This window comes from Epinephelus moara, chromosome 20 (genome assembly GCF_006386435.1).
Source record: "Epinephelus moara isolate mb chromosome 20, YSFRI_EMoa_1.0, whole genome shotgun sequence".
Classification (NCBI taxonomy): domain Eukaryota; kingdom Metazoa; phylum Chordata; class Actinopteri; order Perciformes; family Serranidae; genus Epinephelus; species Epinephelus moara.
The window spans coordinates 22,322,579-22,349,715 of NC_065525.1; the positions used below are offsets into that span (position 1 = coordinate 22,322,579).

Here is a 27,137-nt window from a genome sequence, read left to right on the forward strand (position 1 = left end):
TTTACAGTATTCTTCTGTGCCATAGACCAAAACCAGTGAGTCACATCATTGCACTGGATGACTGGTTCCTCCATTAAAATAAGCATGGGCGCTGTATTTTGAGTCAGTGCCACATACACTTTCCTGTTGCTTTAAATACACACTAGCACACCAAGACTATATTAATCCACGACTAAAAATAGTCCTTAATAAATACCCTATCTACTCCCGTTAGGGTAATGCTTTCCAAAAAGCACAGTACCCCACTGTTTGAGTAAATAATTCAGTTGAAACTATATATTTGTGACTTGTTTTTAAAGATTTATGTCTTCAGTAGGAATGAATGGGCTCAGGGGTGAATGCCACCGAAACAGTAGTCGGTAAATATTAATAGCCAGACTAACCAATGTTGGTTTTGGTCTTTGTATTGGATTTGTTGACAATAAAATATAGACTAAACCAGGCATAGCATTAAAAAAATCAGACAGCTGGGTATACCACAGCATACCACATAACCACAACATCCTCAATTAGATTCTGGCCAGGGGAATCTAACCTCCACCGCACCCCCCACCCCCCACCCCCCCACCCCCCCCACCCCCCTCTTCTTCTGCCTGCCTCTTCTTCTTCTTCATGTCTGGTATCAAAAAGGCCACACATGAAAAAAATATTAAAAAAAGAACAAGCAGGGTAAGGTTGCAGAAAAAAAGGCTTTGAGATTTCTCCAAAGTTCTGCCTTGACACTGTGACTCCAGCCTCATGCCGATCAATACCACTATAAGATCAGATTTATCTAGACAGGATGACAACTGTTTGGCAGAAAGAAAAGCAAAGCAAGAGTGAGATAGACAGAGCAAGAGAGGGAGGGAAGGAGAAAGGAGGAGGAGGTCAGCTCGCTATAATTAAACAATTTTGTCACTGGCCAGAGGACACACCCATTACATAACAGAATGGTCACACATAATACACCCAGTCAATAGCTTCAAACAACCCATCTACAGTGTCAAAAGAGAAGAGTACGCTGGAGAATAGGTTATGTGCATGCACATAGACACATATAACATACAATAACCGTGACACTACTCTCAATGTGGAGACATTACAAGCTCTCGGTATCAGTGCGTCACAGTGTTTGTGCTCCTGGCAGACTGAATGCTCTCACAGACCGCAGGCCCTTTGTGGCAAACCAGCTCTCCCAAAGATATGAACTAGTGCTTTATTGCTGCTGGAAAGAGAGCAGACAGTGCTGAAAAGAGCAGAGAAACACAGCTGTGATGGAAACAATCCCATCCAGCTGAGATCTTCCTCTGTCAGTGGAGGCGAGGGGGATGGAGGAGAAAACGAGGGATGTGAGAGGAGGAAGAGTGAGAGAGTGGATGTTTGGCTCTGCCTCCAGGCCTGCATCATAGAAGGGATGAGGATGTTGGGGGAGAGGACTAGTGGGGGGGTGGGGTGAAGACGTTCGCGGGGTGCATGAGGAGGAGATTCAATTAAACTACACAAGGATCGAATGCATTTTTAATCACGCCGCTTCATTTCCTGACGTGACTGTCAGCCTTTGTGTAAGACCGTGAGGCAGCCTCTGAAAGAGGCGCTGCCATCTCTCTCTCTCTCTCTGTCCCCCCCCCTTGCAGATCACACGGCTCAACAGACCAGCGACACAATACACAGCAGCTTTGGCAAGAGTTGTTAGATGCCATGAACTGACATTTTACAGAAGTCAGAAAAAAATCCAATCACCAAATACAGATAATGTCACTATCTTATTCATGTCAGCGGGTCTTGTCACTGTGTATGTGACAGGGATGCTATGTCCTTCGCTATGTGAATGAGACCACAAATGTCACAGAAATCAAGCTGTACAGTAACACAGAAGACTCTTTTTATTCATCTAAATCATCTGATTCTCTTCTTGTCTCTTGCACGGATTTTCGCAAAAACAAAATCACACAGAATTTATAAAAACTGATTTTATAGGTTCTCATGAATGCTTGCGCACCCTCCATAACATTACTGCTGGGGAAATCGATTTTGGTGGATTTGACCTATTAAATCCTTTGTTCCATCTGATGTCCAACCTCCAGATCATAGCTTGTTAGCTCTCAAAAGGGAAATGTCTTATCAATTTGGTTTCTGCTTCAGACAGAAATTAAGATAATGATGTCGCTGAAATGCACTTGCTAACATTATATGTTAGGGTGCTTTCACACCTGCCTTGTTTGGTTCGGTTCAGTTGAACTCAAGTTCGTTGGCACTTTAAGTGTGGTTTATTTGGGCAGGTGTGAACACAGCAATCACACTCGAGTGTGCACCAAAACAACCGGACGGAGACCTTCTTGAAGAGATCTGGTCACAAACAAACTCTGGTGTAGTTCATTTGTGGTGAGAACGTGTTCCGACCTTGATCCGAACAAGCTGCAGACGCATTACATATTGGTAATTGGGTTAAAAAAGCATGAGCATGTTGGAGTCGCGCCCATTTTCAAACTGTATGGTTTGCCTAAAATGAACAATACAAGCAATATTGTACACGATGACCAAAAAGTGTCACATTTATCTCGCAAGTGTACTCTTCTTCAACGTTTTGTTTACTTCCTGGATTTTTCCCGCATGGAAATTCTGATCAGTCAAGAGCAACTTTCGCACAAGGCATTTGATCTGGTCCGCTTGTAAATGCTGCCGTGAGAACACAAACCAACTCTAGGCAATTGTGCAACTTTGTAACAAAATGAGTCCCTGATTTGGACCAAAGCAAGACAACTGTAGGTCTGAAAGCACCCTAAGTCACAGTCTTATTTAAACAGAGGCACATGGCTAATTATTATGCAGAATAACATAGTGGACCACCAGTGCTAGTCTGTTGGACCTTAAACAATCCTTCTTGCCTAGTTGGCATTATTTAGCAATGGTAGTGAGAGCCTAATCCCCTAATTAGAAGCAACTCGTGTTTCTTAATGGACCAGTGATTGTCAGATCAGAGGTCTGATGTTTGGAGCAGCCAAATGGTGCAGTGGGTAAGTTACCAAGTGGTTGCAGTGCATGAATCTTTGTAGCTGCAGGGACAGTGTATTTCTCAGCGAAACAGGACTTTGAAGCAAGGGGCGTTTGTTTTGTGAAGGTAACATTCTCTGTCTGAATAGGTTTTTGTTGTGTTGACATGGGCACTACATAGAAAGAAACTCTTTTTTTTCTTGGTGAAAATGGAACACGGCAACAGTGATATTCACACCAGACCTGATATGCGTAGTTGTCATGCAGAAAAGTAGTGTAGTGCCGTGTTTCTTGAAAATATCGGCTGATTTTAACAGCATTGCTGGATTTTCTTACTACATCTCTGAATTCGAAGCCAGCAGGTATGACTTTGTAACTGTGTCGTGTGCAGTCAAGTGCTTTAAATCTATGATAGTGGTCTCGAAAGCAGATAAAAGTGTTGACCTGAAAAATCTAAAGTCTACAAATGACTCTCGCTCTGACTCCACGCTTCCTGCGAGCAATCAAGGCAACAAAATAGTGACCTCCTTTTCTTGTAGTAAAAGAGGTTGTAAAGGAAGTTTGCTCCCTCGTCTCCTCTTGGCTTTCCTGAATCATTCATACGCGCCGCTGTGCTAATGAAAATAGCTGTGCACTCAGCTGCTGCTTCCAGCCAACGAGCATCATAGATAGGGCTCTGGAGGTTCTTCTCTACTGGAGGATGGAGAAGCACTGTCATTATTCTAATGACCCTTAATATTCCTCTAACGACCCCAGTCTCAGCTCACTGCTGGGTTAATTCACACATCCAGAAATGTTTAAATTTATGTTCACACACTCGAGTTCAATATACAGTATATATCATATATTACTACTGGCCTCCTGTTTTGGAACACTCTGACAAAATGTTTTCAGTAATATAAGATGCCTGATCCATGACACACGTCTGCTGCTGGTAAGCGTTCCAATAAAAGTATTTAATTCACCCTGCCTTCATTTGATGGTTCACTGAAACAGGCCTCGTCTTAGCTCATGTCTGCATGTCTTAACATTTGTGTGTGTGTGTGTGTGTGTGTGTGTGTGTGTGTGTGTGTGTGTGTGTGTTGGGTGTACGTGTGCATTGCCATATGCACGCTCAGTAAGCAACCAGCCTGGAAAGGGTGCAGGCGATTTGAATATTTCTAATTTAAGTATGCAAAGTGGCCAGATAACCCTCTGTTTTCCAGCCTCTTCCAGCAATTAGAGAAATAAATAAATAAATAAGCAGTCTAATTAGGATGCGGAGGGGAAATGTAGAGGAAGGAAGCGTTTTCCCAACTCCTGTTTTTCCATCCCACATGCAGTGCATGAATAATCCAAATCCTGTTCTGGCCATAGACACTAATCTTTATTGCTTCAGTCATAAATCATCTATTGGATATATGAAAATGACCAAATCTCCAAAATAGGTCGATGGATTCTATATCCGCATATGTCAGTGACATCTCAGCCCCTGCAGCAGTGGAGTGAGAGCTGATAGTGGAAGCACAGTATGTCTAAGGAATAGGACAGATTACTGTTTCCTCCGACAGATGCCTGTGCCTGTAAACAATGTTAAAGGGAAACAGCAGCTTAACGACCAAACTCATTACAGCAGGCAGCGGATCAAAGCAACTAGGGATTCTGATGTCTCCTATTTACAATGTGCGTGTGTCTGCAGAGGTAGACTGCATGTGTGACTGCATGTTATTGTATCTAAATGTGTGCAAGCACACATTTGTGTATCTATGTGTGCGAAGGATGCAGTGTAAAGCAGTTTTTCATTCCCACAGCCCGAGTGCTTTGCAAAACCACAGGGGCCCGAGTAATCTACCTCTAACCAAGCGTCACGGGCAATAGAAACCTGACGATCACATCCATCAGACTTTCCTTCTCGTTCTCATTCCTCTTTCATTCCTCATTTCCTCATTTTCAATCCACACTTCCTTCGCTTGGAGATTTCATTCCTTCCTAATCAAAAGATTTATGGCTACATGCAGATAAATATGAAGGCTGCAGACCACAGAAAGCACAAGTAAGCCCAGTACCTAGATTTAATACTTTAGAGATGGTTGGATGAAAGCTCCTCGCATGCTGAGTTAACATTCCCAAAGTCTTATATAAGTGGGCTAACCCTGTGTTGAGTCATGTTTAGGCCATGCAATCCAGGTTACATTCCTGGTCAGCCAGTTTATTCCCTAAATCTCCCTGTGCAGGGAGTCTGACGTTTAATCAGCGCGTTTTTTTTGGTGCCAATTAATGAGAGAGCATCTGGAAAGAGACGTGAACATATGTTGGCCTCTGGTCTCAAACTGCAATTATGCACTGGAGAGGTCACCCGTATGAAACCCAGTGGGAAGAGAGAGGAATGGTGTCGAAAGACAAACGCAGTGAGTTAAATGCACTTTTTGAGATGTAAGACAACTACTGTGATTAAAAATTAAGAAGAAACAGTGGGAAAACTCACAAAGACATCCATGAGCATGTGCTCCAAGGTCACCTCTAAGTCCTCGAGTCGGGCTGCAAGAGTCATCCTTTAGCTGATCCCAAAAAAAAAAAAGCCACCGAAAATAGTAAAGATTTTTCAACAAAGTGAAAAACTGCAATCATGGGATACTGACAGATGACTTAAATGAGGCAGTCAAATCACGTCAGTCATGCAACATCCCAATTCTCCAAATGATCGTACCATGGCAGCTTCTAACAGTCCAGCCTAATTTGTCCACATTCTGATCTCATTCTCCATCCAAGACAGCTTCCCAAACGACCAGCTGTAGTCCAAATCTGATAAACAAACACGTCTATCTCCACTAAACTTGGCTCCGTAAACCGTCTGGATTCCGGTTAGTGTTCCAAATGTTTCCAAAGAGAGCGGGGGGTTGGTCCTCTCAAAGTGCTTTGATGGCTCCTTTGAGCAACCTATGGCTGCTGATGAGGATTTGTGACTGACTAGAGCCTTGTGGTCCGGTCTTCAGATCTGAGTTATGATCCATGGGTGAGATAACGACTCTGACATCTCCCTGGCAGAGGGAGGGCAGAGGGTGGGTCTCACTGTTCTTAGGATGTACAGAGGAAGACGAAGCATACGCTAATAGTCAGACAAGCAACTACCATGTGATGAAGTCATACATTCCGGTACATTTTTTTATATCTTTCAATCTCACATTCTCTAAGTTGTATGAACAGGACATCTCCTCCCTCTTTTTTTCCACTTTCTCTCTCCCTGTTTTTCTCTGTGCCCTTTCAGGTCTCTGTCCACAGTGGACGTCTTTGTGTGGAGGGAGAGCCTGGGGCAGCTGATGCCCAGTTCTGGGTGCTCTTGGCTGGGGTCATCCTCTCTCACACTGGGCCTCTCATCAATGGGCCTTTGTGGGGGCCTCATTAAGGGCTGGCCCTGGATGCTGAGGCTCCAACTGACACACACGGGGAAAACAACGGCGATATGGCCTGGATCTATGACTGGAAGCTTATGTAACAGCGACAGGGAGGGGTGAGTGGGGGTTCCAGAGGACAGGGCATGTGGGGTAGAGGGCTGATTGGGAAGGAGAGGGGTAAGAGGGAAGATAAGGGAGGACAGCAGAGGGGAAATGATTCAGTGAGGGAGGAAGGAAAGTAGAAGAAAAGAAGGGAAGCAGGGGGACGAAGGATGTTGGTGGGACGCTCCGTGGAGAGGAGTTGTTTTTGTTTTGCTGGCCTGCGCTGATGGAATGTGGCCCCCATTCTTTCTGTGTTAACGACACTGACAAAGAAAGAATCTGAGGGACTGAGTCAGACAGTGGGGGGTAAAGGGGAGAGTGAGTTAAGCTGGGCTGTACTAACAAACAGGATATGGCTGAATACAATAATAAGCCATAAGGAGGGAGACACAAACTACATTTACATGCACCAGAGTAACCCAGTTAGGGGCGATACTGGGCTACTGCAGGAAACCTGGCCATGCAACTGGCTGATGATCCAATTACTTTGACATAATTTACAATATTTCAGAGGCAAGGTTGGTTTATGTCGAGTGTATTAGAACCTGTTACTTTACACTTGGTTTTAAAATGCATTTCAGTTATCTGAACACTGGTGGACAGCCGAGACACATTGCCATTCACATCTGTGTCTATCACGTGACTCCAGCTGACCACTTGGTTTCAGGTTTCCCTTCTGATTTCACTGGCATCGTGGCTAAATGAGGGGCCTTACATGTAATTTATAGTTCTGCGTTGAATCGACGCGTAGGTTACGGCATAGGCTCCACGTTGATTTGGAGCCTACACTGTAAGCTACGCTGTAGTCTAACATGCACCTCCCCAGAATTGTAACTACACGTCTCAGTGACGCAGACTTCCTGTCTGTCGCTGTATACTGACATCATTTCCCTCAGTGGAAACGGAGCTTGTATTTACTTTTAGTTCACAGATAAGAAACAATAAATTGTGAAGACAGTAAGGCCTCCACTAAAATAGCATTTTAAGTCTTGTGTGTGATCTATCCTTTACGGATTTATACTTCGGGATTTATCCAGGTTTCATATGAGAAGAGGGGATGATCGCCGGCTGCTAGGGTAATCAATACAATGTAAAATGCCATAGGCTTGTGCTAATAACATTAGCATTTTGTATTTCTTTGGAAAACGTGTTTAGTACAGGACAGTTGTTTTATTAGTGAACATTGTGAGTTGTTATGGAGTCAAACTGTGTGCCGTTACCTTGTTAAATGATGCCGTTGTCCCTGGTTGTTTATGAGAAGAGGAAAAGATCGCTAGTTGCTAGGCTAATTTATACAATGTAAAATGCTATAGGCTTGTGCTAGTAACGTTAGCATGTTGTATTTGTGGGGAAAATGTGTCCGGATTAACACAAGTGCTTTGTCTGTGAATGCTGCGAGTTGTAGTGAAGCTGATTTGTGTACTTGTTTTTCAAATTGTCTCTATTAAGCCATGTTTAATGTGTGTTTTGAATCAACTAAACTTAACAGCACTTCACAGAAACCTCTGCCACCGACCAGTGTTTTGGAGGTATAACTGCAGAGTGACACAGACACACCACCGCAGAAGTAAAAATGCTCACAACGGCATAGATGACGTGCGTAGGCGACGTGCGCAGGGTCTACGCACAACCATAAATCCCCTCTTAGCTGTAGAAAGTAGGCTATCTTGGTTTTAAAATGATACCGTACGCCTTGCTTCTCTCTCTTGTTGCAGATCTATGTGCCCCTCAGATTGCACCACATCTTTTCACTGCTTCTTGGTCAAAAAAAGTCTTAAATGCTTTTTGACAGATGCAAAAAAAATGCAGAAAATCAAATTTTCAATTGCTTATCCAAAGCCAGGTCACAGGGGCAGCAGGCTGAGCAAAATATTCCAGACATCCCTCTCCCAAGCAATGCTTTCCAGCTCCTCCTGGGGGACCACGAGGCATTTCCAGGCCGAGAGGACGAGATATGTAATCCCTCCAGCGTGTTCTTGGTCTGCCCCAGGGCCTCGAACCAGTTAGACGTGCCCGGAACATCTCAGACGGAGGGCGCATCCTAATCAGATGCCCGAAAGTTTATTGAGAGAAACTTTAATGACAGACCGACGTTTTGAAGTCGGTTTGCAAACATTACTGACACAACGCAAGGTTGAATTTATTTTTAAACAGGCAGCAATGGATGAAAATTACAAACTTGGTGTACAATGACCTTTACTATGCAAAATGACATGATGGGTATAAGCCAAATGACTAATTCAGTAAGCAGAATACATACATTGTTCTCCTTGAACCAATGTATTTTGATACACCCGTAAAAAGCTTGACACCTACCCTGAAGGTCACACCTCTTTCTTTCTTTACCGATCCCTTCACTACTTTGTCTAAAATTTAACCTTTTTCCACCTGCTACTTGTCTTTTCTCTCTTCTTGCTTTATATCTCTCTCTCTCAGCACTAATGTGTATCAGAGACATCCCTCTCAATCTTATCTCTCCCTCCTGTCCTCCTCCTGCCCTCTTCCTAAACCACACAGACCCAGAGTGCCAATGACCTTTGCCCTCTGACCTCTCCTGGGTGTGGGGTCGGCTGGATCCGCCGCTCATCAGTTCTCACATCAACTCTGTGGTCAGGAGCACTAGGGTGTGACCAACTCAATTGCACAGCCACACACACACATGCATGCACACACTTACACGGAGGCCATAATACACTTCACTGGGTGTTAAAGATAGAGTGCACAGATCCATCAGTCTTTTGTTGCCCTCAGGAGGCCTCCCTGTCTTCCTGAAGTTGCTCCTAATGCTGCCTGCTGTGAATATGTAACACCACACCATTAATAACTCAGAAATATCCCTCTAATTCTAATCTGCATGCCGCTCATGCATTATAAATACCCTCCGGCATGGTGAAGATGGACAGTATATGGCCGCTAAGACTTGTGAAGCAGGTGGCACGTGGAGTCTGAATGTAGTGAAGAGTGTTGAGAGCGGCAGGTAGCCTATCTAGGCCCAGCATTCGTCATTAGTGAGGAGCTTAGCCCCCAACTGAGAGGCGACACAGGACAGCATGTCCCAGTGTGACTCACTGGTACGGTTAGGGTTAAAACCCAGATTTCTGTGTATAATCCAATGTGCGTGAGTGTGTGCGATGGCAAGTGAAGGTAGAGGAATAAATCGTCAGTGTAACGTTTACAGCAGTCATCACAGAGAGAGCTGAACATCACCTCACCTCTTTTGCATAATACACAGAAGCAAACAACACATTATGTTCCATCGCACACATACAAGGAACACTCGTGCTTACAAATGCACATCCACAAACATATTACTGTTTGATTTACACAAAAGAGGGAGTTTGAACAGCCAGGCTACCGTTTCTGCACAGATTCATTTGAATATAAAGATAGAGTTTACAAGGACCCCCTGTGAACACTGCCTCATGAACATTATCATGCGCACATAAACAAACAATAATGATACATTTAAGTATAAAGACATGGTAGCAGATTCAACAAATAATGACCGTCTACGTCGACTAGTGTTAGCTAAAAATCAACCTCATCTACATCATACAGTACCTTAAGAAGAAACGTGCCGAAGCAGTTTAAATCGGAGGAGCGTTTCCATCTGTCTCCACCACCAGTTTCCTCATGGAAGCTGACTGCCTCAGTAATCCAGTAAGCAGTGAGAACACCAGAGCAGCTCAGGCAGTGCATCACAAAACTGGCCTTAACAAGCCTCTCTGATTCTGATTGATAGTAAAGGCTCCTTTTGGTCTTTACTTCTAATTTCGAGCAAAGAGCGCAGAGTGTGTCTGTGTGAGCCTCATTGATCGTGATGTCCACCTGGCTTGGAAAATAGGGATATGTGCTAATCAAACTGCGGGCAGTCTTCCAAGTGGTTTGAGGTTTGCGCGCACACACTCACACACTCGAAAATAGTATCTATTCCAGACATGTTGATAAAGCCTCTTAAGCACCTGTTTGTAGCTAACTGTCTAAAGGGTTTACTGCCAGTCTTATACACTAGGCAAATAGGTGCTAAAGTGTGCAACACACTGCACCTCGTCTGCTTGGTACTGTTACCCTTCTGTTGCATTTTTCTATGCCTGTAAGCATTATTATTATAAACATATCGTTATTTAATGTAGGCCTGTTTCTGTTTTTGGGTATTTTTATCCCTTTTGCTGTCAGTTGTTCTGTCTTTTCCTCTTTTCCGTCTCCATTCATGTCTTTTTTTTGTCAGCCTCGAGTGACGAAGGACAGCAAGTGCAGATGAAAGGGATTCTGCTAAGTCACTCTCTGCAGCACTGTTAGTAATCTGAATTTTGCTGTGTCACTTCGCACCCCAAATCTGTCATTCCATATTACAGTGAATGGCTTTCTATTTGTGTGTCTCTCCAGGCGCAGGCGTGTGTGTGTGTGTGTGTGTGTGTGTGTGTGCATGGGAGCGTGTGTGTGTGTGTGTGTGTGTGTGTGTGTGTGTGTGTGCGTGATTTCTAGAAAGGCCTGTGAGGGGAGAGGCAGGTGCACTCTACTATCTTATGTCATTCTTGCTGCAGTGAAAGTCACCTTGGATTGTAGTCAGACCCATTCATACTCAGACTAACCGGGGCAAACATTCTTTGAAATATGTGAGTAGAAAGTGAATAGAATACCTGATATGCAGGGGGGGGGGGGATTAGAGGGCATTCATATGACACACACACCTTTCTCCTTTTCTAACTTGGCCTTTGCTTCTGTTTTCCCTGTCCTACATATAAGCCTCTCACCACAGCGTGAGTGTGTGTCTGAGAGGCACTGAGCGGACAGAATGCGACAGAGGCATATTTTAGAGGCTGGTTGTATGAAGGCGCTGGATTGAGTCACGCTCCAGCATTTTCTGCCCCAGTAAACTTAGCCCACTTTACCCAGTGCCGAGGAGGCTTCCCAGCCTACGCCGTGCACAGAAATAGACACAGGGAGACGCACACGTACCCACCAACACTGTTAAGTAGATACGAAAACATTGTTTCCCTGACACTGATTTAACAATTAGCACTCTGGTAAGCAGGCATGCCCGTCTGCCAGCAAGTCTGCACTACTTTTCTGAATTACTCTACCGTGCAAACAGCACACTCACATCAAGTTAGGATCAAGACGTACACGTGAGTCCCCATCCCCAAAGTCCACACACGATTAGGAATCTGATTTGTAGCAGCGTGAGTGTTAAATGTTTGATGATACGGCTACATATTTAATCTTTACAGGCCAGATCATGAGGGGAAATGGGTTATACATGATTGTACTCCCAGGGGAGAATACTGGGATACTGGGAAAAGGGGAAACATGGGTTAACACATTTTAATGTGTGTGTGTGTGTGTGTGTGTGTGTGTGTGTGTGTGTGTGTGTGTGTCTCGGTGCTTTAATAATGTAGACATACAATTTGTAGGGTTGTACCCAACTAAGAATTATCTCAGTCGAATCAGATTTAGCTGTTCAATATGAATATTTGACTTTTCCTTCCTTTTTTTCCCATAGATTTTGAGAGTTGGACACTCAGGGTGACAGCAACGTTCACCTAATATAGTAAACAAGTCATGTTAGTCCTCCGAGCTAATGTGTGCAAACTACGTTGACAACAGTTCAAAAATGTGCAACATCTTTCGCTGACACTCGATATCAAACAAAAGAAGCTTTACATTCAGCATCTCTTAGCAGAAGGCAGAAGATAACGTTATCTCGGAGCCTGACAATTAAAACCTCTCTTCCTGTGAGCAGCTGCCTCTGTCTCACTCAGACTCACCCTTGGTCTGGGTCTGCAGCTGCCTGTACCAGAGAGCAGCATGAAAGTGAGGAGTGCTCACTCTGCAGTTACACCTGCAGAAGTCCCCATAAGTGACTGACAAAAAAAAAAAAAAGAAGCTCGACTTGAAGAATCTCAATCAGAGACCATTGATAAACCAACTAACTTCACATATTATGACAAAATTCTTTCCTCTCATAGACACCAAAGTAAATACTGGACCCATTTTTCACAAGCCACATATCTTCAAAAACATTCTGACACTAAGATGGCATTTTTCAGAAAGACAAATCAGGAGACTTGTCTCTGTCTCAGCAACCCAGTACCATCAGATCCGGCAACACAAAATCTCTTCTCTCTCTTTCTGGTTCTGTTCCAGTTCCAGCACCTGATTTTGAACTGCTCAAAGCATTTTGACCAAAAATAAATTGGTTCTAAGCTGAAACCAAAAAGCAGGTTTTTCTTGACCTGAACTGTGAATTGTGATGACATCAGTAGGCGTGTCATATTCTACAGGTTGGCAAGAGAGGATGGAGAAGGAAACAATGGAGAAGTCAAGGGAGAAATCATCAATATTAACACACAGTGTGCAATTTTGCAACCAATGGCACTGTGAACTGTGAAACACCCTCCATTGATTACACACCCTTGATTACAATGGTTCCCCTAAAACTGGTGGATATGCAAACTGGTTCACTGAATAGCTCCAAGGTTTCAAGAAACCTGAAGGGAACTGGTTCAAGAGCCAAAGCTAATTTTAGCGAAAAAGGGGAATCTGTGATGCTGGTCTGGTCTGGTTTCACCGCAGTGCTGCCAATGTCGCTCTCCAACCAGATGAACAGAAATTAAAATAGACTTATACATGACACCATAAATCAAAAGTGTTTCTTTGCTTATTAATATTATAATTGATATTTAACAGTTCTGGGCTGATATTAGATATTAAGGTAGGAGATGAAAAGGAGCAGCAGAATAAGTGGCAAACATCAAATTTGTACTTTATCTTTTATTATTTTGAATCCGTTTTCATCTATCCACGCAACATTTACAACACTTCAACAATTTCCTACCATTGGCGCAGCTTGTAATGTGTTATCTTTTGCTATAGAATATCTTTGTCTCAGTTGATAGAGGGGTCTCAGACTAAGAATCTGTACAGCACTGGATGCCTGTCCTACAGATACGAATGGATGTTTGCACAAATTTAGGGTTACATCATCTACAAAAAGTAGGCATTGGAGAGCTGCAGAGCTGCTATTGTATGTCATGTATAACCTAGAACTGTTTTCATTATCAATTAATCAGTTGATTACTTTTCCAACTGATCATTTAGACTATAAAATGTCAGAATGTAGTTGAAAATGCTCATTAAATGGACTGCATTTATAAAGCACTTGCCTAGTCTTAGTGACCACTCAAAGCACTTTACAACACAAGTACCATTCACCCATTTATACAAACATTCATACACTGGTGACCGAGGCTACTGGCTGCTCATCAGACAAGCATATACACGCATGTACACACCAGTGGCACCGGGAACAATTTGGGGTCTCTTGCCCAAGGACACGTCGACACTTTGACTGCCAGGGTCAGGGATCAAGCCACCAACCTTCCGATTGGTGGACATCTGCTCTATCCACAGCCACAGTGGCTCAGCCATTACAGTTTCCCATGGATCAAAGTGATGTCATGATATTGCTTGTGTTGTTCAATGACAATCCAAACCTCAAGATACTTAATTAACAATTAAACAAAATAAGAAAAAACAGCACATCCGCATATCTGAGAAGCTGACACCAGGGTATACATTCATTTTTAAGTGAGTGGCAAAACTGCTGTAAAATTGTTTATTACTTTATAGGTTATTGAATAATTAATTAGTCGACAAATCATTTCGGCTCTACTACTACGGCCAACCCATAAACTAATGTAGGTTTTTCTGTACTCCTCCCTCTCTGGCCAAACAGTTTTCATTCCTGAGATCTCTGAGTAAGACTCATTTGTCTACACGCAGGATGCAGCTGTGCTTATAACCCTCGTAAACCTCCCAGCCCCTCGTAACTACACAACTCTCCTACTTTATAGACAATGAATCATTATGATCCCTCAGGCATGCACACCACAAACTAACAAAGTATGCACACCGCACAAACAAATGCAAAGTACAACGAGGATGCACCTGTGCACACCGTTCTACACACACACACACACACACACACACACACACACGTACAGTCATACTTGCATTTCCTTGTTCTTCTAATGAGCTAACATGACCTACTCATTCTGTAACCTATAACACACATGCACTCCTTCCCCCAGGAGCGCAGTAACCCAAGCCAGACTGTGCCAGCTCCACCTCTTGCTGCAGGCATGGTACTAAGCTGCTTGTTACTGTACAGATGGGCCCCACACCTCTGACAGGTGCACCGCTGCCACACAAACCAATGCCGAACGCTGGTCAAATGAGTCAGGCAGATTTTCTTTGTTACTGTGCAGAGAAGGAGGAGGAGGAGGGGGAGGAGAGCCCCTGGGGTTCAGGGAAAGACAGGCGTAATTTGAGGAGATCATCTCCACCTCCTGATATTACTCCAGGCCAACCTTCTCATCATGGTGAAGGTAAAATGTAGAATCACGGCAGTGCAGCTTGTGTATGTATGGTTTTACATTGATTAATTTAAGTAGCCTACTGGTGGGCAGCAACTACCCTGCATGTTTTATGGGCAAAAATTTAGGTCTTATGTAAAACGAATGGTATCGAACACGTAATCAGAGAGGGAGTGGGCTGACAGAGGGGGACCAGACTGACCCCCTGGGGCTACAGCCTCCCCTGGAGTCCCCTGCTAGACAGTCACCTCCCACCCTTCTCTTGCCTTTGTCCTTGCTACACCTCCTCACCTCCACAGCAGACTGAAAAAAAAGATGTGTTGTCACAGGCAGGGCTTGATCAGTCCCAGGTTTCACTCCCGCCAAGGTCCTGTCCCTTGGTATTTACTACTTATTTACATTCAGCTCGCATCATCGCCATGGGAACAGGGGAGCAGGGGAGCAGCTGAAGCTACGACAGAGAAAGGAAGCAGGAAAGAGCTGAAGATTGGGCACATGAAAAATGAAGGACCGGGGGAAAAAAGGGGGAGGATTTATTAGGGGGTAGATCCTATGTAATAGCCCCTCCAGAAGACAGCAGGGCTAATGGGACGGCCACTCGGTCAATGACAAAACTCATTATTTATCAAGTGCCGCCTTTAACATATGCTTCCCTCCTTCAGTCTCTTTGTCCCTCGCTGTCCTCCCCTTACTCCGTCTTGTCATTTTCTTTTCCTTGATTCTCCTTGCCTTCTCTCCTCTTTGTCGTTCACCCTCTCATTGTCCCCCACTTGGACAGCAGGAAGAGTAGGATGAGGTCATTAATTATACACCTAACTGTTCCCTGGCCACCTCACACACACATACACACATACACTCTCCTCCCTCCCCACCTGGTCCTCCTCACAAGCCCTCGTCTCTCTGAGAAAGCTGTGATGACGGATGAGAGGAACTGTGGAGTTGTCCAATAAAGCTTGGTGTTTATTGGGGCCAAACGGCCAGCGCTCACACACAGCAGCAGAGCAGCAGACCACTGCTCATTAGAGCTGAAGGTCTCCGCTTATTGGCTCCATACATCAGGCAGGACATGGCGAGGAGGAGGCAGGTTGCTTCTGACAGCCACGAATCTTAAGCAATGTCAGGAGTTTTTTCTTCACCAGTGCTGACCTTCTCAGTGCTCACTTACTGCTGTGGAGAGATTCTCCCTCCACCTACACTTCACTGAAGGAGCTACTGGAAGAAGTACGGACACCACTTAAAACATACAGCCAAGAGGGCCTGCTCTGCTTCAGTGAATCGAACCCAACTGGACTTCCAAGTGCTTCTGCTCATGAGTTAGGGAAGCCTTGGGCTAGGCAAGGGGAATCCCATCACACAGCGCACTCTGGTGGTCAGCATATGAAATACAGCAGACGGGTGAGAGGCTCTGTGAGAGAGTTAGAGGTGGATGAAATAACAGAAATGGCACATGAAAGGGGACTTTAGAGGAAACAAAACACATCTACAAGACTTAACAGTGGCAAAGAATTCCAAGGAAGCCAAATGAGATGCGGTTACATGTGCAGTGGTACAGTGTCAGTCTCATAGCATCATATTGCAAAATCAGACAATTAACATTCATAAGCAGGAACAGTGGAAGCTCCCACAGAGACACAAAAGGACAGGAAAGTTGCAACACACTGGTAACCACAGACTTGGATCAGTGCCTATGGGAAACTTGTGCCTCAGCAAAAACTGCGTTATGAGTTAGGTGTTTATCTGTTACACTATAATTTTTGAAACTGCTTGTATTGTAAGATCAGTTTAAATAATAATTACCTGACAACAAACTGCACCCACTTCAAGACCTGTTGGACAGCATTCCTCATGAGACTGATGGTGTCGGCTACTGAATGAAAGGGGTCGGCCACCTCTTTATATTCATGGACTATTAGGCACATCCTTAGTTTTGTTAGAGCTATGCACAATCCATCTCCCAGATGGAAAGAGACGACTACATTTATATGCCCAAAATATAATATAATATATGTTTTTTGCCCTTATTCCCAAAAAGACAGTATTCATACTAAGCTGTTTGTATGGCTCATAAAGAATTGAATATTCAACTGACATTCGTGTGCACACGCAGCCGGGAATACTCCGATTAACGTGCCCAAGCATACTGTTTATCAGGGCAAACTATGGAAAAGTAAAATGGCTGGAGCAGCTTGAGCATTTTGCATTTCTGCATCAAAAATTGGTTTGTGTACAACGCATCTATGACAATGCACAGAGCTGACCATACAAAGGTAAGAGACTGTGCGTCGCAAGTTGCAGGAAAAACCCAAGTAGAGACAAATACTCCGTATGCACATATTCATGTCTGAGGAATGCTCCTAAAACCCGAACGATATCAGCATATCCCACGTCTTAATCGGAAAATTCATGTGGAATAAAGTCTAATCCAGACACGTATCAAATTTGGAACACTATCCCATTTGGACAAAATAGTGGAATATTATTTGTGTGCATGTAAACGTAGTCACCGACTATGTGTCTCTCCCAAATACGCATGCATATTTAAAATCAGGTATGTCAGACAACTTGCAAAAATGCATGTACAAACAGAGTACATAGCAAATAACAACAGCTGTTGCCGAAAACCAGACACATCCACATACAAACACCTCTAGACATGTATTAATGGCCTTAACTGCAATGGCAGATGCTCACATCTGCTCAGGATAAAACAAACACATGTACGCACACACACACAAACACACACAGGGCTAAGTTATAAATCTGACACACGTCACATTTAATTGTTCTAACAAGCGGTAATGAGAGCACGGAGGGTCAGAGAGACACTTACGATGATGTAAGTATTCCTTGGAGGATGGATGAGCATCAATCTGGCAACCTTGATTTCATATTTGGGTTTAATTCAGCGTAAAGGCAGCTGTCTACACATGGGAAAAGGTTGAAAATAGGATACCTGGCAACCGCTGTGGAGCATTCATAACTAGAGAAATGGATTGGCGATGAGATGAAAAAAATCTGACAGGAAGGGCCCAATAAAACACAGAGGACTACCTACACCTCGTGATGAAGCAAGACAGAGGATTGGCTTACACTTATTTGCGGACAGACAACTGGCAATGGTTTTGCATTGCAAAGACAAGTGAAACTGGCAAACTTGTTTATCTCTGTTGTCATTTTCTGCCGTAACACTTAAAGATACACAGCTAAACATGGTGGTCCAATCTATCTTATGTTTCTGCTGTGCTTATCTTATGTACTGTGCTATTTTGCCAGCATCTTTGACACACCAAATCTATCAGCACAGAAAGCAACGTACTGCTGTGGACTGGATCCACTGCTAAACATATTTTAACCCCCTAAAAAGACCCACCAAAAAAGTCAATATCAGTTTAAGTGTGCACTATTTTTGGAATACTGTCTGCAGTTTGCCTTACACACAACTCAAGGCAACGGTAGACCAGCAACTCCTGTGTACTTCTAATAAAATTACTTTGTCAACTGAGTCTGGTGGCTTTGAGATAACGGCTTCAGTTCCCCATTGGAAAAGGCTGTCTGACGGCAAGGAAGCAGTGGAAATATTCTAAATATAGCACACACTTAAACTAATACTTATTTTTTTTAGATGGGCCTTTTTCAGGTGGCTAAAAACTAATTGAGGCAGTGTTCGCTCAGCGTTATTTCATTTTATGTAAGTAATGCAGGGATTTTCTACCTGGAAGTTACCGTTAACCAAACATTATGAGTCAGTCTATACTTAATTAATGGCCCCCAATATGTGCACTCCGACTCCAATTTAACTTTATTTATAGAGAATCTTTCGTACATTATGAAGCCCAAAGATCCTCACATAGCAAAGTTGAAACAACATAAAATAAAAGTCAAACATACAAACACTCTTTGCAAGCAATCCCTTAGTGTAGGCCTATTTCAGAAAGACATTTTATAAAAAGCATGTCCCCACTGCTGAGATCACTAAAGCTGCATGGGATTGGTAAACTGCCTTTGGTGTCATGGACTACTGCTTCAGAAAATCAAGAGCTAAAAATCAAGAACGCCTCTAAAGAATCACCTCCCCCCTCCGTGTCCAATCATCTTGGCATCCTCAACCATCAGCGTCTCTCATTCCATCCATCCATCCATCCATCCATCCATCCATCCATCCATCCATCCATCCATCCATCCATCCATCTATCCATCCATCCAGATGCTCTGAACCAGCTAGTCCCAGCCTTGCTGCCTAGAGGCTGACAACCCTACATCAATAAGGCTGGCTGGTGGCAGCATATGGATCCATACGTCGAGGAGATGTTATGGAGCGTGCAAATTGACCAGTGTGCATGCATGTGTTTGAGGGTATGCCCGTTTTGTGTGCGCATTGGTATAGGTACAGGAGGTGTTCAATGTCTTTGTCTCCTTGAGCAGTCGCATGTATGTCATTCATGAATTAGACATTAGAGCGCCAGAGCGTAAGAGGTGCAAATGTCAAATCCGTGCATGCTATCTGCACCTCAAACTGAAATGACTTCCCTTTGGAAAAAAAGGAGAGGGATGCTTTAAATGGAAAAGACAAAAAGGAAATGAGCTGTAAAGTGTGTAACACTATGGTCTGTCACAAAATGTTCCACTGTTTTCGTTTTGTCTTTTACAATCCTCAGGAGCTGAACAAATATTCTACAAGGACAATGCCTAAATATTGCTTTTAATGGTGCCTCTCTTTGAAACAAAAATGGCAGCATTTTTTCTTTTCTTTTGTGTTTTTTCCTCCTTTTGTCTCTGTTCACTGCAGTTTCCATTGCTATTAACTCCCTCTGTTGGCTTGGGGAGAGTGTAGACCTTCGATACATTTCACAAGTTACCTCTTTTCATCTGTCACTTAGGAGCTTTGCCAGGAGGCCGTAACACATGGAGGTCCATGTGATCACCCCTAAATGGGTGCCCCAGCCAACCAGTAGTAGCTCAGTGCAGGTACAAAGATATGATCCTCTGCGGCTTCCTACCTGCTAGTTTGCCAATTATGCTCAAAGGGGCACCCAGGCCAGTAGCCAGAAACACCGCAGCCAGGGATCGAATCTGAGTCCCTGTGGTGGTGGAGGAGCGATTTTCCTCTGCACTATCCGCTGCTTCAGGCCGCATTTGTAATTGAAATAGAGCCAGTATCCCTGAGTGCATTAGAATAGGTCAGAGCTGGACCAGCGCAGTTGCTGCTGGAGACCAACTATGTGTATTATGTTGAGTTGTTTTACGGCGTGTTCTTCTGTTAATATGAATGTCCTTCGCACCTTGAAAAATTAGGTACCACAATACATGCTGTTGTTTTGCCGCTACCCTCTCTCTTTCCCATAACAACGCACCTTCTCTCTCTCCCCTCAGGACAATGTTGACTCTGAGCATGGTCAGCCAATCAAATTTCAGCAGTGCTGCTAGTGACTGCTGCCAGTGTCCTCTCTGCTCATGCAAAGAGGTCACAGTTCAGAGCCCGGGGGAAGGATGTATAGAGATGGAGGCAGGCTGGCTTAAAAGAGGGGACAAATGGGCGAGAAATGGTGGGTCTCTGGTGGAGCTGAGGTGAAAACGGCACAATAGAGAGTGGAGGAAATGCTTAAGTGCGTGTGACTGGAGGAGATAAGAAAATAATAGGGTGAGGGGAAGAAAGAGACCACTATCTCCTGTGCGAGCCTATGTATGTGTATTTGTGTATGCGTAAAATTGTCTGTGCTATGTAGATCTACAGATTGGGTGATGTATGATACCTGTTCAACGCAGGGTCACCCTTTGTCGTAAGGGTGACACTACCAATCCTCTGCTCGTTCATCAAAGGTGTGTGTGTGTGTGTGTGTGTGTGTGTGTGTGTGTGTGTGTGTGTGTGTGTGCACGCGCTTGTGATTACATACCAATATAGGAAAGTGTAATTGCCATTCTGATTCTCCGAAGGCTAAAAGCAGTACAGGGAAAGCTCTCTTGGGACTATCCATTCTATGCAATTACACAGATAGAGTCAATAATACATAATGGGACTGCTGGAGGCTCTTTAATCTAAAGTGCATGGTTTTAACATTGACATACAAACACAAGTGCATTTAATTGAAGCATGGTGTTACAGTAAATTTCTCATTACGATCCTCATGTGTCTTGCTGTGTCCTCTAACTATCTTTTTGGACACCTGACTAATTTTCCTTCCCGTCTTTCAGCTGCCTTCCTTGGAAATCATTTTAAAAAATGCCTGTAGACTGATGGCAGCCAATGAAGTGGAAAATCTGCACCCCGTGTTTCCATGACAACACCTAACATTAAGTGCATCACTGGCTCGCTTCTATGGGCTGCTCAATTGCGCTCTGATTGATCTCATCGTTCGGGCCTCTTCAAGGGGACAAGAGTACATTTGACATGCTTGACACAGCGGGGCACGCTCACATGCGCAGAAACACACACACGCTCACACCGACACGATCGTAGATGGCGTATGGCCGACGCGCAGTGCAACATCTTCAAATGGGAAAAAGTGGAGATGTGCGGCGGAGAGGAAAAGCTTCAAACGGGGGAACTGTGGGAGGATCTCTCTCAACATGGCATCCCACTGATCTCATCTTACACAGTAAAGTAACAGTTCTGCCTCTCTTTATCTTCATCTGCCTCCCTCTGTGTCATGAATGCACAGATTTGTGTCCCAAAGGATGTGTTAGTCTTATGTTGGGATTAGCATTTTCCTTGTACTCTTTATGTACACTGTAGAAAAAGGTCAAAAGCTAATCAAGCTTTTAAATATTATTTACTATAATTAGCTATAATTAATTAACAGTGTGGCTGTTTAGCAACACTACCCAGGGCACATCAAAAAAGTTAAAGCAATTTCACCTTTCAATTATCAATACCTAACTAAAAAAGGTATAAGGTATGATCTCTCTAAAAAAAATGTGCTTTCTTCCACAATGGGAGAGCTGGATTTAATTTATTGTTACTTTACATTAAATCAAAGTACAGTGACTAAATGTGCAAAATAAAATCTATTGTTGCACCATCCCTTACAGAAACTACCCTTGACATTGCACTTAGGCTAAGATGACAGCTGGGAGATGAGGCTCTAAAATGTGTGTGTGTGTGTGTGTGTGTGTGTATGTATGTGTGTGTGTGTGTGTGTGTGTGTGCCTGAGCATGTGTGTTAGTTTGCATGTGCCTCATGTGGTTCCAGCCACCAGACATCCCCCCTTTGCTGCTTACTTTGGCCTTTAAATGCTGCCAACCAACCTGCTGTGTATTGAATGTGTGTGCATGTGTGTGTGTTTCAGTGTCTGAGTGCGTTGCCAAAGACAGCCCCACCTTGTGCCGCAAATCCGAACCCCACAAGCCCTGCCTTTCTCTCCTAATTATTTTCATCCAAGCAGCGAGGCGGTGGGCTTCAGGGATGCGGGTCTGGTCACTTCCCTTTTGGCTGCTTCTTCCTCTCCTCTGTGCCACCCTGACCTTAACCATCCTGACAGCCGCCTGCCCGTTAATGAACCAGGTGGATGGATGGAGGGGGAAAGGAAGGAGCAAAGGGGTGCGGGGGGAGCGAAAGAAACATGTGGTACCCAGGGCTTGTTGGGATTTTGGGGGGGAGGGTGAAATGAGTCAGAATGATGTCAAATTAGGATGATTGTGATGGTTTGCACGTGATGCCATGGAGCTAAATCAGCGTGTGTGTGTGTGTGTGTGTGTGTGTGTGTGTGTGTGTGTGAAATGGCCATTCCTTAATTAAATAAATATGTGTTTGCGGGTTGAATGTGCATGTATGTCCAAGCCCTTGGCCATTTCTGTAATGGCTCCATCTGTCATGTGCAGCTGGACACACACACACACATATGCACACATGTGACCTGAAGAGGAACGAGGCTAAAGATGAGAGAGGTGGTGATATCGTGCCGAAAAAGAGAGCCAGCCAGCAGATGAGCGACAGGAGTGAGAGAGTGATGGAGTTAACCAGAGAGGAAGAGCAGAGGAGTCTCTCTGATTAGACTGATGGAGCATTGACGGGGTTAATCTCTTGATAACTACTCCCTATTGATCCACTAACACACAAGAGGAGTCGACTGGAGACACACACACACACACACACACACACTAGTTGATTTGTGTAGAAGATGTGCCATACAACCGCACACATTCTCCAGGGGAAGATGTCTATGAAGCTAGATCTCCTTGGTCTACTGACCTATATGCATATATTACATACAACTGGGGATACCAACAGGGAACTTGATCTTTCACTTTTAGATTCTTTGCGGGTGTCTTCTGTTCTTGTGCCTGTCTAAATCTGTCCTTTCTCTCTCATCTCTGCCTCAAAAAGATAAGAAGCGTGCACAGTTAAGCGGAGAAGAGATGTGGAAACCGTGTGCAATAATGTCTATGTGAGTCAGTAACGTCCTGGCTGCGATACCAAACTATAACATCCCATTAAAAAGACATAAAGAGAGACTATACAACAAAGAGGAATAAGCGTGAGCAAAGTTTATGGACGCTGAGGATAACAAATTGGCAACTTCTTTCAGATTCCCTCAGGATTACTTTGCTCACTATACTCTGCATGATCTCTGTGTGTGTCGTGTTGACCTGCTTTTCTGTTGTATGTAACTACACAAAGGCAACACAGCTCACTGATGCTTATTTTATTTCATTTTGCTGCTTCACTGCCCATTACTGTCATCCTAAATAAAGAAACAGCGAGGAAGAGTGATGCAGAGAGCGGGGGAAAAAACAGAAAACGTGCTGGAGTGAGGTAAAGGGAAGGGAGATATGAGTACAACTCCTTTTAAAGTCCACTAGATAGCCTACACAGCCATCTCAGCACAATTTGCCCATTTAAGCGAGCTGGGGGATTAGGAATGGTGCAGCTTTTACAGGCTATTGCTATTCCCTGTCTGTTATCTTGGGGTTGGGGTCACCTTTTGTGTATCCCTGAAGCAAGACCTAGAGGCATACTGCCCTACAAAGACAAGAAGAAATTGATTTCTTCTTCTTCTTCTTTTTTGTCTTTTGACGTGAAAAAAAAAATACTGAATAGGGTTTTGGTTTTATATGAGTTAAAAACATAACCACAAATGCCACCACTTTTTTTTTTATTTTTTTTTTTATCAAGGCACACGATAAACTTTGAAGTCATTTTTCTCAGATTTACCACAGATGCTGTTGTGCTCTTTAGCTGCGGGTATACACTGCTCCACTGCCACTGAGAAACACCCTGACATTGCTCCGCTTTTACTTTGTTCCCCTCTTTATTTTCTCATCTCTGCTGCTGTTTACAAGTAAACTGAGAGATAGGACAAAAAAAAAATACAGGAATCAAAGTCGCTGTTTTCACTAGATTGCCCTTTTTATCTCTGAGGGTGAGAAAAAGCGTATTAAAGCGAGATTATGCAGTGTAAACTTTGAGAGACTCCTGCGCTGGCTCATTACACTGTGATTCATTCACATAAATCTACCAAAGTGACTTTGATGCCAAAACTGAGATACACAGATCAACTGTGGGGCATGTGAAGCTCAATGTGGCTGATGAAGATAAATGCAAAAGTCATTTAGTCATTGAAAGTGATTCCCACAGCTCTTGGGCAAATCTGGCCAGGGTGGCAGACAGCACAGATATAGCCGGCTTGATTCCACGCCATAACTTTGAAGCCAAGTCTATCTCCAAACAGCCCGCTAACACTCCTCTTTGGATTAGATCATGGGCCGATCTGCAAACACCAATTACAGCGCTGGTGTTAACTGCCAAAGACACGGCGAGGGGCCCGACAGACAGACAGACAGACAGACAGACAGGCAGGTGGGCAGACAAACAGGACAGAGAGGCGAGAAATAGACAGACACACACTTGGCTTAAAAGCAAAAAGGGAGCGTGTGGCGCATCATGCACGAGGGGGGAGAAACTACAATGAAATGAAGAGAAGAAGAAGGGCGAGTTGTAAAGGTGAGGGAGGAGAGGTGAGCAGACGGGGGTACTCGTGTGTGACAACACCATCAGGTCATCCCAGTGGCTTAACCCATTCCACACCCCCGCATCTCCTCAAGGCTCGTGTGGGAGTCACTATATGGTTTTGAGCTAATCCCATATGTTGGACTACGATCAAACAGACTATAAAATACATGCAAATATTCACAGTTGATGAAGGATGCATCGAGGATTTATTTTTGGTTGTATAGGTCTGTACCAGTGGTGATAAAATAAGGAGGGGGGAGGGAGGGTGGGATGTATAAGAGAGAGCCAGGTTGCTAAATCATCTCTGTCCTCTTGGGGAGAAGCAGGCTGAAGGGGGAAGAAGGCAGAGCAAAGATGAAGAATACCCAAATAATTTCATTTTAGGGTGCAAAGCTGATTCAGATTGGGGCTGCATGTTAGATCAATGTCTAGATATGGTTGTAACTGTGAGAAACAGTATCAAATCACTCTCCTCTCCTGCCAAAAATGCAATCATACCTTTATAAATATTAATAACATTATCACAGCTTCAATATTACAGCTGACTCTCCCTCCCTCACACGTTAACTCTCACTATAATATATCTCACACATGAAACCCCAACCAGAACAAACAGGTTTTCTTCTCATATCACAGCTGGGAGGGAGACACCTCTCAGGGTCCATTACTGTCCACACAATGGTGCTGGATGTCACATGCAGGCACATGGACACAGACAAACACCCAAGTGTGTTCTGACAGTAACACGAGCACACACACACACATCATTTTCTTCTTTCATTAGCTTTCTCTGTATGGCACAGACACAGACATCCACTGTCAGACAGATGCTCTGAGCCCAGTGAGACACCAACCTAAAAGCTCCTGTGTTAGACAGCGACACGGATATCGAACACAGAAGGTCATGCATGGCGAGAACAATAGTGAATTGCCACTTTCAGATATTCGCCCAATTCACTGTACAAACTGAACCCAGTTCCTCCCTTGCACATCCTTCTCCACTCCTTTTTTCCTCTATCCTAAATCAAAAGGACAGTGGTTTGTACTGAAGGGAGAAAGGCACCACTCTGTAACACTGAGTCATTCTTTCAAAGCAAAGCCTTGTGAATCTGTGCACTGACAAACACACACACAAATGCACACACACACATACTGTGCATGCAAACTGTGTTTAAAATTTCTGCAATGCTTAAACATGTTTATATACTAACTGAGACCTCCTGCATCTCCCACACTCTCTCAGCATTCTGCCTATCGCCCCTAGCAACGCCGGTAGCTCGGAAACTTCTCAGCTCGAGTTCTAGCATCACCACGGCGACAGCGGCACGGCAGCTTGCAAGGCATGCTATCTCCCTATATGCCAATCTGGGTGATGGATTCCTGTGGAGGAAACAGTGGTTGAGATGCTCTGTGATCCCCATGGTAACCTACCCGCGTCCTCATTGGAGACAGAAGTCCCTCCATGGCTGATTCGGTTGGTTCCGGTGGGCTCGGGTCCCCTCAGCTGTGTCGGTGTATTATCCCAGTCCGCAAATAGATCCTGTTAGAAACGCTGTCTCATCCTCAGAGCGAACATCTCCTCTACAACGCAGCTCCCTACCCACCCAGAGAGCCCAGCGCACTGACAGGCACACACAGAGAGAGCCTGTGTGCGTGTATGTGTGTATGTGTGTGTGTGTGTGTGTGTGTGTGTGTGTGTGTCCGTGACACACACACAGGCACACACAGTGAGGAGCAGGAGGAGAGATGGCAGTGCCAAAGTCCTGGTGCTTCTCCTCCTTGTGCCGCTGACCTGTCAGTTGGTGTGTGTGATCTTCCCCTATAAAGCTGCGTGGGTTTTAATGTGCAGTGTCCATGGACGGTCTCTCTCCCTTTCTCTCTCTCCTTTGCTTCTCATTACTCCCTCTCTCTCCGCCTGTCCCCTTCTCTCTCACTCTCCCTCACTGCCTCCAGCTACATTTGTTCCCTTCAATGTGGCAAATGATTGCAGGTCTTTTTTTTTCATGGTACAGCACTCCTGCTAGTGCTCTCTCTCCTCTCCTCTTCCTCTCCTCCCCTCTCTCTCTCACTCTCCCTCTCCGTCTGTCCCTTCTCACCCTCTCAGCTTCCCATAATGCTTCTTTTCCCGTCCTCCTGCTCACTGTCAACTCCTTGTTCCCGCCCAAGCCCCGAGCCGGGGGTCAAACAAAATGTACATTTATAGCGTGTGTGAAAGAGACGGGTAAAGAAACTGAAAGGGACACAGAGAAAGAGGAGAGAGGGCACTCTCTGGGCCACTATTGTCCCCCCAGACAATAGTGGCTCTTAATCGCCTAGCAACCTGATCACCCTCTATTCTCTTAATATACAAGGCATGAGTCACCCTCTCA

General features: G+C 44.3%; 1 protein-coding gene across 3 annotated transcripts in view; it reads right to left on the reverse strand.

The window, feature by feature from the left end:
- Positions 1 to 27,137, reverse strand: part of frmd4a (FERM domain containing 4A) — a 125,223-nt gene that overhangs the window by 76,952 nt on the left and 21,134 nt on the right. Inside the window, exon 1 of one of the 3 annotated variants that reach the window (XM_050073235.1) lies at positions 26,200 to 26,844. The exons of the other annotated variants lie outside the window; for them this stretch is intronic. Coding sequence (XP_049929192.1) covers positions 26,200 to 26,232 — 33 coding nt within the window. The 5' untranslated portion in view covers positions 26,233 to 26,844. Of the gene's footprint in view, positions 1 to 26,199; positions 26,845 to 27,137 lie in introns of those variants that run through there. 3 annotated transcript variants of the gene reach the window in all.